The 11,481-nt window shown below is 40.1% G+C and overlaps 1 protein-coding gene across 10 annotated transcripts in view; it reads right to left on the bottom strand.

Moving 5' to 3' along the window:
- Positions 1 to 2,027: 2,027 nt before the first annotated feature.
- DHRS3 (dehydrogenase/reductase 3) overlaps positions 2,028 to 11,481 on the bottom strand; it is a 161,964-nt gene continuing 152,510 nt past the window's right edge. For all 10 annotated transcript variants that reach the window (XM_068415239.1, XM_068415235.1, XM_068415236.1 and 7 more), the window contains 5 exons: positions 6,925 to 7,068; positions 6,507 to 6,626; positions 5,508 to 5,746; positions 4,369 to 4,494; positions 2,028 to 3,146 (listed from right to left, as the gene is read on the bottom strand). In XM_068415239.1, the coding sequence (XP_068271340.1) occupies positions 3,062 to 3,146; positions 4,369 to 4,494; positions 5,508 to 5,746; positions 6,507 to 6,626; positions 6,925 to 7,068 (714 nt within the window). In that variant the 3' untranslated portion in view covers positions 2,028 to 3,061. The remainder of the gene's footprint in view (positions 3,147 to 4,368; positions 4,495 to 5,507; positions 5,747 to 6,506; positions 6,627 to 6,924; positions 7,069 to 11,481) is intronic.

The following is an 11,481-nucleotide window of genomic DNA, read 5'->3' as shown; positions in this document are numbered from 1 at the left end:
AGAAGGAAAAAAAATAATTGTGCAGTGGAAAGCAGGAGGCAGTGGATAGAGCAGGGAAAACCAAAATTAAAATAAGTCAAAGGGCGGAAATTCCTTTGAGAAGGCCTTAGGCTTCAACAAAGCTTGTCCACATTTGCAGCACTTCAAGATTACCCAATACTAACCTTATGTGAAAGGGACAGTAGACCTCAGCAGGCATTCCAGAGGAGCCTTTCTATAAAAAAAAGTCTTCAAATGTATCCATCCAAATTTGCAAGTAGGTCACTGGATGGAGAGCACTCTATCTTGCAACACTCACAAGAGAAGAAACTCTCTTACCCAACTCTTCCCTACTATCTGAAAAGCAAAGTCAATGTTTTCCTCATTATTTTCTGTTTGCTGCATACCTCTCCCCCACTGTGACTGCTATTTGACCTGCTGTCCGCTCAGAGATCCTGAGGGAAAGCGAGATGGAAGTTTGTGTATATGGGTATGAGAGGAGTGAGATGATGAGAGTCTCAGCTACAGTTCAGAGATGTTGATATTCATTAGAAAGAAATTAACAGCACTTAGTATGTAAGACAACCTCTGAAGATAGGGAACATCTTTTATGCAGTGCAGGAAAAGAGCAGATTCATCTAAGGGACAGGATTTGGGGATGAGTGGGGAGTAAATTTCAATGTGTGTACTAGTTTCTACCTCACTTTCACACTAGGACGTCATCAATGACTAGAATCTCAGCATAAAGGTTTAATTTCAGGGGGACATTGCAGGGTGCCCTCTTCTACCAATTCTGTTTGCTTTTGCATCTACGAGCCTGGCATGCCTGACTGTGATTAATGAGAAACTAGAAAGGATTGGAGTGCATAAGGGGAGGTACATATCATCATCCCTTCCCCTCCCAAGTGTCTCTTGATAAATATGGTACCTTCAGTGTTCCTGGCAGATCCTGGAAGGGTTCTCCCCTCATTGCACTTGTGTTTTCAATGAACTGGTTCTCTTCTCAAAAAATTGACAAGAAATAAAGCTGAAAACATCTATTAGGGTGGGTGTCAAAATCACAGAGATCAAAGTTCCTTTTCATCCTCTCCAGAGAGCCTCAGACATCTAGGAATTCAAAACAAAACTCCATTGTAAGAAACCTTTTCAAAGCTGGCACAGTGCTACAGCTTGTATGTTCTGCACTCAGAAGGAAAGCACTGACCCAGATGCGAGAGCTCCTCATAATACCCGTGCAGGCAGAGGGGCTGGCATCAACGGCACTTTTGGCAACATCTTCCTCTTGAACTGCTCAAGAAGAGATATATTTCAGTAAGGTTCAGCCCTTCAGATGTTAATATTCACATCATTGCACCTCAACAGTTGGTCTCCATTCTACATGGCTGAACCAACACAGCTCACAGCTTTTCTGCTGTAACTCAGATCACTTTTAGGAAATTATATATTACAGCATATGGGTTCTTCCTCTTCTAAATTTTTGTGTAGAACCTCTTGGTTTATGAACAAATACTGCTTTTCCTTTCTATAGCATGTTGCATTTGAATTTGCTGAGCTTTTGACAAACATTTAGGTAGTGAGACTTACAACTTTTGAGGTAGGGAAACACTAGAAATATCTGCTTTGCAGGTCAGAGTGCACCTTGAAATTATGCAGCTTGCCCAGGTCACTCAGGACATCTACGGAAAAGCTCGAAATTCAAGTCAGGAGCCCTAAATTCACTCCTTTACTTTAAGGACATGGCCTTCCTTGAGGCGCTTCATTCAGGTGTTCTCCAGTTAGGCTTGCTACCTTCCTGTATTGCAATTATATTAATTCCTCTTTTAGTAGTGTTCCAATATGTTTCAACTACATTACAATGCCTAGTGCTGCACACTGCATCTGGCATAGGAATGCAGTGTTGCTCTTACTAGGTTGTCAAAGAGATTATAACATTACAAAAATAAATAATGTCTAGCTGCTTCTGGCATTTCAGTCCAAGCAGTATTTGTCACTTTTGGCTGATCAGTGCCTGATTCAATGCCCCTAAAAAACAATGGGTATATTCCCAGTTGAATTCAACGTGCATTTAATCAGGTCTTTGCTAACTGTGCTTCCAAACTTCACATTGCATGAGCACTACGGTACTGTCTCTTCTATTTTTAGAGCATTATTCCACTTACTTCACTGTGCAGATTGATACAATGGATTTTCCTCTGCATGGATTACGTCAGTGAATGTATGTTTGTACAAGCAGGCTCTAGTTTTAGTTCTAGATGTAGCTCATCCCCAATGTGATGCTGCCTACATGCGTGGCAATCTGGGATTAATGCTAAAAATATATTTTTTTTATCATAAATGAACAAAAATATTCAGAAAGACAATTAGATTTCATATATGAGTTCAGTGACAGAAAGAATCTTCCACTGTTCAAACTGTCTCCTCTCCTGACTGAGCATTCCTCTCCAGCCTTCACAGGTGAAGACAGACAGCTTTCTTGGGGCCCAGCACAGTCCTTCCAGACAGAAGTCCTGGGTGGCCTTTAACAAAGCAAACATTGCTCCACAGTTAGCTCCTTCCCTGATGGGAGTTGGGAACAGCTTCATCAATGAATGTAAAGTGAAGGAAGGGAAGGAAGCTTCCATTAAATGTCCATAACTTTTAGTTCTTCAAAGTATTTTTTAAGTTCTCCATTCAAAAAGCTGAAATGAAACCAGTAGCAGTTTGTAATTGCAGATCCTCTGAAGAGAGGGGATAAAGTATGGGGTGAGATGTGCTGCCTCTCAGCTGAGACAGCCTACAGACACATTAGAAACAAAAATTACATCTTAAAACTATGAGTAGATTTAACAATTGAACTCTAAAGAATTAAACATCATACAAACATTTCACACTTTTTGTTTTTCTTTCCAAGGGTCCATAGTCTAGTCATTCAATCCTGTGCAAAGGTCATGTTACTATGGTTATGACCTGCAAGAAATGTGTTGCCTCAGAGCAGCGCAAGTCACATGAACAGGCTAAAAGCCAAGACTGCTGATTCACAGTCTTGTCAGGATTTTCATGCTTGTGTTGGTTTCACTGAAGAACAGTCCTTGCACCATTAGGTCTATGTTCGTCCTTTAAAAGTGTTCATGCAGGTGTAGCTCCCAGAAAACTTGTGGATTTCTTCAAGTGCTGCCTGAGGGAGAATGCTGCAGGAGAAGCAGAAAGAAAATAATCAGATCGGGCAAACCTCTTAGTCTATTCTAATAAGATGATGTGTAAATATGCATTTATGTACACACATACCTAAGTATACATATTCTCAAAAATTAGTGAGAGTGCACAGACAAAACATGTGTCAGTATCCTGCTGTGAGTAGGCCTAAAAGGAGAAAGTTATATCAAGTCGCTCTTTCTCTACAGAAATATTTATCCAAAAAAGGTCTGTAAAAACTAACTTGGAAGATACCCTCATATTTTATTCCTCCCAAATATTGTGCAGAACCTTGCACTCCGAAATACACAAATTTAAACTGAGGTCTCTGGTTAAATTGCCATCTATTTGTCCTAGGCGTGTGGCCTCCTTATCATAAGGTATGGCTATAGATCTAATTTCCTGACAACTACTGTAATGGAAAATAAATGATTAATTCTTACAATAAAGGAGAAGGAGAACAGCCCTTTTTCAGTCTGTAGAATTTCTGGGAACTTTTGAGAGTATCCCAGATTTTACATTCAGAGCAAAGCATTTATTGTGAATTATTTTTTCTTGTTTGAAACGCAATATTGTAATTATTTTCCACAGAAATCTCGTCGCCTTGTTTCAGTTCCTGACTGAATTAGGTTTTCCAAAGGCTTTAGTGCAAACTCTCAGGGAAACACAATTTTAAATGTCTTTTCTCTTCAGTTGTTTCAGCATATGGAGTTATGACTTTCCTTCCTTAGGGACTTTAAGATTCCTGTCCTCATCATACAGAAAAATATTTTGTTAATAGTTTAATTGCTTTAACACAAGCAGTGCTCTCTAACTACAGCTGTGATGTACATACCATATTGTACAGAAATCCTTTACAATATAAAGCCTGGAGTCCAAAGAGTGGCTTACTAAATCAAAATCAATTACATGCATATGTTAATTGTTAAGAAATTTCCTAGATATAAAAACCGGTTCAGACTTTAGGAATCCAAATTTTGGGAGTGAAACTGGTTTCGTAAAGGGGTTATACCCAGGGAAAACATCTACAAAGGGAATCTCAGAGAGTTTTCTCCCTTTTGCTTCTCTGACTGTCTATCGTGGGAAGGGGTGAACCAATCTGATTCTGGGTATTGGCTTACAGTCAAACTGAGGTTTGCCTTGGTGGACAGACACAGAGGACTGTAAGCCAGTCTTGCCTAACTGGCTAGGCTATTGCTGGGCAAAGGAAATCTTTACCTTTTTAGGATGACAAGAACATGCATTGTCCATGGAAGGAGCAGGAAGGCTTGATTCATCTGAACAGCTTCTACTGTCCTCCTAGCCACTGTCTCTGGCTTGAGAGGAGGAAAAAGATTGGGGAACCTGAATAAATAAAGTAAAAAATAAAATAATTATTTGTTAACCAAACTCCTCCTTTAAGATATCACTGTCCAAGTCCTGCTACTCACTAAGCTATCACTGGTTACTGGCATTCAAACATGCCCCAAAGCAGTTCCAGTTCCAGCCAGAAAGCTGGGAAGCAGAAAGCCCAGTTCCAACCAATACTACTGGGTGAGCTGAATGGTTAAGAATGTATGTGTTGGTGCCTTTAGGGTGAAGTGGCAGAGTGTATTCAGAACCTTGATTCAGGGATTTTCTTAAACTGTATGCAAACCAATAACAAAACACTGTCTGTTCAGTGTTGGTGTTTTTCCTCATCCTCTCTGTTGCTCTTTGCTTGATTCAAATGCTTGACAGGTGAAAGACAAATATTTTCCCCCACTGTTTTTAATACCAAACATAAGGCTTTGCCCAGCTCCAGCAATAGTTAGACACTGCATATTTTCTTGACTAAGTGAGCACAAACTGTATTAACAGGTTATTTTGTCCATTGTAAAAGATTAATTTGGTCAGCCGTTGAATTCAGCTTGTTCTCTTAGATAGAGGTAAAAAGGGGGCACTGATAGCCTTACTTCGGTAAGTGGCTGTCGTTCCTTTCAGTGGGAAAGAATTAAGTATTTCAACAAGTAAAGGAGGAATTTGTACTGTTAATTCTCAAGTAATTTGTGGACTGCTCCTTTTGAATGACCTCAATTTTCAGATTGCATCTCCTCCCTCTCTGGTGGCTGCATATGGCCCAAATACACTGAGGGAAAAATAGCTTTCAGTTTTCTCTGTAGAAGCAAGTGTCTCACTCAGTCCAGGCAGGCTGTACGAATACGCCAGCAAACTGAGGGAACCAGTCTGATGAGTCCCAGGTGGCCTAGAGTGACCCTCTGTTCTCAGGCAGCCAAATGAGACATCAAATTCTCTTAAGTAAATGAAGCATTAATTAGGAGTGTATTCTGATGATTCATTTAAAATGAGATGCTTTATTCTAGTTCCCCTGGACTGACCTGATTCTCATGCCCTGAAACATCTCTGTGCTCGTGTGGAAGGGCAGGACTGTTGTGGCATTCACTCCAGGACAGTCTAGCAGCCCCAAGGTCAGGCTCTCCATAAAGGCAAAGGACGAGGCTTTGGAGGTGCAGTAGTCAATGGCACCAGGGATGGCTGACAAGGCCAGGACAGAGTTCAGGCAAACAATGTGTCCATTCTGCAACTCCAGCATCCTTGGCAGGAATGCTTTGGTGGTCTGAAGAACAACAGAGTGGAAAAAAAAAAAAAAAAAAGGGAAAAAAAAAAAGGTTTGCTCAGCAGAGATACAACAAAACCAAAATTTACTGAAAAAAATAAGGTGACACGAAGGCAGCAAGCCAAACTGTGCTGTTCATTATGCTAGGAAAGGAGTGGGAGAGTACCTTGTTGCTCTGTAATTTTCTGAAAGATTCTAAACAGGCAAAGTTTGTATAGAAACAAAACAAAATCTTTCCTAGCACATTAAGTAAGCAGTACCCACAGATAAAGGCCGTGAACAGAACGCTTTGTATGTTTAAGAACTTCTTGTAGAGGATGAAGTCTTCAACAAAGTGATGAAATCACAAGAAGCTGTTTTTTTAATTATCTAATTCAGAATGGAATGAGTTTCACACTAGCTTCCTTCCCTGAGCAATGTAGTCTCAGGCTCCTCTGATGTTCCATACACATCACTGTACAAAAAACTAACCTCTGTGAGCTACGGCTTTCCCAAAAGAAATCAAATGTTTTACTGGAAATCACAGAATAGGCATACAAGAGCATCAAACACTGTGTTACGACTGGAAAAAGTGGATTTTTTTAGACTTCTCTCCCCTGGCCTTAACTCCTCACATTGCTTTTTCTGTCTCCTTTTCATGTCAGACTGATTTTACCAAGCATCACTTAGAAAGACCTAGTAGCAGCCAAGTGTTTACTGGCGGTAATCTGTCACTCTCATTCCCAATTCCAAATACATGTGACACAAGAGCTTATCTTACCCAGAACTGTCCCAGGGTGTTTATATGTTGTGATTTGAGCAGTGCATCATCATCGCTGTCCATCAGGCTCTTACCATGGACCACAGCAGCATTGTTCACCAGGATAGTGATATCACCCACCTGCAAAAAAAGCAAATGACCTGTTACAACTAATATCTCTCCTCATGAATCAGCAGTTGCCATTATATCTGAATATCTATTATTGCCTAAATACATTATTATTTTCATAGCTTTTGACATTCTTACCTATAGGCTTTGTAATCCTTCTGGATCACTTAAAACACATAGCTAGACTTTGTACAACATAATCTGGATGGTCACCCTTCTTTTTTCCCAATTTGCCAATATATTTTTTTCCTTATCAAATATGAGCCATTACTAAATTCCGCCCACAAACAGTGTTTCCACAGACACTAACCTTTTCCCGCACAGCTTTGGCTTGCTGGTAGACCTCCTCTCGATTTCCTACATCACAAATGAAATAATGGCATTCTGTCCCCATCATCCTGATTTCCTCCGTGGTCTCCTTCAGGCATTTCTCAGTTCGACCCCACAGGATGATCTGCAGCAAGAAACTTTTGTTAGACTCAAACTGCTTCTGATTCAAATCTAAAATAATTAAAACATGCTTCTAACTTCAACAATTTGACGAACATCTTTGATGTGTTTTCACTGCCAGCCCCATTGCATTGTTTCATTTAATACTAACAAGGATTTTCTATTACATGGAGATGGGACTCGAGTATTATGGTGGTAGCTGTGTCCCACTGCTGATACTGTTTACAGGTTCTTTACAAGCAACACAATAGCTAACACAAGAAATCAGATCTTTAGCCCAACACAACAAATATACGAAACACTCATCAAATTTTCTGTATCATGAAATTTCAAACCTACCCCTCCTTTTGCTATACACACAGAGAGAAAGATAAACTTATTCTAAAATCACAGACCTTCCTGTATATCTGGTATGTTATCTACTTCTTGTTCTACATTTGGAAACAGTATCTGCTCTGCAGTAAAACATATTTTTTCAGCATATCATATGTAACTATTTGCAGTGCTGTTTGCAGGCCGGTGTCCTAGGTGCATTTCAAACAAGAGGTTCATCCTAATACAGGCATTTTAAGTGAGAAATTTCAAGCATGAATTTATTTTGCGACTAATATATGCAAGATTTCACTTGCCACTCCCATTTAGCACAGTAAAAATGATATAATACTTCTTGTACAAAGAATAATTCTGAATATCCATGGAAACAAAACATTCAAATCATATACCATGGATTCGATATATAATGAAGACATAACCAGTGCAACCCTATCTGTATTTCTACTCCATCATGGAGGTCAGAAATAGAAATAACTCGAAAAGTTACCAGGTTCATTAACTTTAATTGTGGGGCTTTATCCAGTATGATTTTTTCTAGTGAGACAACAATATTAGTCTGAAGTATGAGATGGTGCTTCCCCCACTGTCTTTCAAATATTGATCTACAGCTAAACAGATTTTACTAAAATATTTTTTTCCGAGTATATAAGCTTATTTTATATTTCTTTTAAGGCTACTGGAAGGAATATAATTTCAGCCCTCTGTTACCCAAGACATCTATACATGAATCAATCTATCCTTTTTGCTCTTCAAGCTAAGTCTTCTCCGCATTCATCATGTTATGAATGGTGAGTCACTCTTCATTCTGCAAAAAATAAATTACTGAATGGAGTATGTTACTGAAATCAGCTGACTGCTCTGTGAGTCAAACAGCAAGACCCAAAAGAGGAAGCAGAAAAGGTTGCTACTGCTCATAATTGCAGTTGTGAGCATTGATAATGCAAAATTACTATTTATTACTAAAAAATAAATGAGGACATTCACATAGTCAAATGCGGGTTTGCTCTGACCAGGGGACTGGGAAAATGGGCTTTCAAAATGGAAACAGCTTTGCTGCTCTCAGAACGGTGCTATTTCCAAGCAGTGGCCTTATCACCTGTGATCCGGGATGACAGTTCCTTCCACTGTGTATTCAGTATGAATCTGACTGGTATATTGGTTTTTTTAATGGTTACGGATAAGCACATTTAAACTTTAGAGATTTAATAATCTTTGAATTTTCCAAAAGTTGAAAGAACAGAGAAAAAAGTCTAAATTATATCACTGAATTAACTTAGTGAGATAAACATAAAAATTTAGGACCTGGGGTATTCCCTCCTCACAACAAAACTCTTGCAGAGAGCTTTAACACGCTTATTTTTAAGGACTAGTTAAGCTTATCTCACAACTGGTACTAAAACTAATCTCTGGCAGGGTCAAAGAGCTCTTCTAGTGCCACTAAGCAGGGCTAAAATCTAGAAGCACCCGTGTCTTCAAACATTTCCTAAATGACTTAAATTTACAATTAATCCCATTTATAAATCATCGGCACATCTGTGAACATAAACACACACAGACTGATAGACTTATATTCTCAAAATCACCAAAGGACTAATGAGTTGGTTAACCAGAAACTTCAGAGCACGTATAAATATGCCAGAGTCATTTCATGGGAAATCTTATCTCAGGGAAGTAATTTTCAAGGAATTAAAAACTGTAAGAAAGCATATGGCTAAAAATTTGGCTTGTGTATTGGCCCGTCTTCGAAAGTCTCAGCGTATCACCCTTGGCCGTCAGGCTTTGGCATCTACAGAAAGCTTGTAAAACTGACGGCTATTTACTCGCTTCTGAACTCAGAGCTAGACTGGGTGATATTTCTTATGCCTACTCTGCAGACTTGAAGGGAAATCAAGAACATGTGAGAAATTTCACAAGCTTTCAGGAAATATTTACAAAATACTGTTCAACTATAAGCATACACACGTACTCGCTCTCTCTTTCACAACCTACATCTCTGTGGAAAGGGGAGAAAAAAACACTACAAAATGTCAACTGTAAGCATCAAGTTTGATGCCCACAGAGTTTTCATCAGTGTGAACTTCAGCCTCCTAGCAGGATTGGATCAGTCAAATGCAGACACTAAAAAAGCAACTGACAAGTTGAAGAGCGAGGGAAGGTAGAAGAGGAAGAGGAGAGAAAGAGAAAGAAGGTGTCAGATAAGGGGAGTAAGGCAAGAAACTGACCTCACATACCTCGCACTCCAGGGTTTCACACTGCTATTGCAAAATAAAAAGTAGATCCCTCACTCTTCACTTTCATCTGTTTCAAACATCCATACAGCCTCCTACTCCCAAGAGTTGCCACTGATGCATTGAATGTCAGGAAATATACATGGAAGAATAGTTAAGCAAAGGAAGACCTGTCAAAGGAACATCTGTCTGTGATGCAACTCTTGGACATAACATTTTTTATGCCCCAACAGTTACTTTGGGACCCTTAATATCCTACAAGTATGTCTTGCAAGGTGACCCCATTAAAATCTGGGCCATCTGGGGAAGACAGCATTTGCTGGTTATCCTGCTGACAGCATTAACTTCAGTACTGATTTTTTTCCATGAAAAGCTTTCGTGTCCTTGATACTGTTCACGCTCAGGTGAAGGCTTCAGCCTGCGTAAGAGAAAAGCAGTAAATAAAAGACCATTCTGTGAGAGGTGAAAGTTTCCTAATGACACAGTGGGAAGTGAGGTTTCCTGCTGTCATTTCTGCTACTTTTTACAGATGGATAAAACTCAAAACTCAATACAACATACTTTTGGTCCAAATTCATGCTTGACTACTCCTACAAGATCATATGAGACTTTTAATTTCTGTCTTACATCTGGCCAAATTAAATTGGCACAGGCTTCCCTCTGGCCTCCTAGGATATCAGATCTCACAAAGAGACAAGACTTTGAGTTGCTGCATTAGCCTTATAATTGAGGCTTCTGTTGCTCCTGGACTCTTATTGTTACAGAGGGCTTTGGCTTAGTGTTCCTGTGTACGCAATACTTCTCTCTTCTTTTCTTGCTTGCAGCAGTTTCACCAATGTTTTTCTAGGTCCTAGCGCTTCCTGAGATTTTCTACAAGCCTACTCATCAGTCCTCTGCTCTCCTGAATTCACCTCCTTCTGCAGAACCTGGAACTTGACAATTTGCTCTTTGGCGCTCATAAGGTTCTGTTATTTGTAACATTCTCACTAAACCATTCAACTAGACAGCTTAAGAGTCAGGGATAACCATACACGTTCTCAATGCTCCTGAACAAAAACTTTTGCTCAGTGATGAATGATTGTGGGCCTGGGCCTGTGTTTTGCTGATGCCCTGTGAGCTCCAGTTAGCCTAAAGCTGCACAGCTGGCACTGCACTTCCCTTTAAATGCAAGCAAGCATGTAAGGAACTTTCATTTTATTCTTTGCTCAGTCAACATCAAGAAAGGCATCCTTTAGCTTTATCCTGCCCTAGTTAGGATTTGAGGGCTCTGCATTTGTAAGGAGTCTAGATCTGCAGTTTAGGAAATGGTCCATTTTAATAGGAAGCACAATTTTCAAAATGCAGACATGTGTCTCAGAGTCTGGTCTGTCTCCCCTTTCCTTTTTAAGTTTAATCCTAAATTGGCAATAAGTGTGTCCCAACTGGAGGCTAAGTCCTGGAGAGAATGACTCTTACAGACACAGAAGTTCCTGTCTGGGACAGAGGAAAATGCAGAGGAATAAAGGAGAAAAGAGACGCGGCGTTCCTTATTACACAGCCTGTCAGGATGTTGCACAGCCACCCATTCACGGTAATTTAATGGTGGATAGAGGAATATTTAATTTGTGTTTTGGAGAAGTTCTTGGACAGACAGTTTTCCGTCCTGGAAAGAATCCAGCCCCTATTTCTTTTCCCCCTTCATCTCTCGTCATCCTCTCCCGCCAGCCCCTCCCTACTGCACTAGACACGCTCTCCTTTCAAAAACTTACTGACCAGAAAATTGTCGAGGGCAACAGCCCAGTGAGGCGGTTAATCCCCGCTGGGCAGGCCTGCTCCTGGGGCTTCCTGCCCCGTGGTTACCTCTGGGTGACCCCAGG

This window comes from Nyctibius grandis, chromosome 17 (assembly GCF_013368605.1).
Source record: "Nyctibius grandis isolate bNycGra1 chromosome 17, bNycGra1.pri, whole genome shotgun sequence".
NCBI lineage: Eukaryota > Metazoa > Chordata > Aves > Nyctibiiformes > Nyctibiidae > Nyctibius > Nyctibius grandis.
This window is presented reverse-complemented; position numbering and strand designations above follow the sequence as displayed.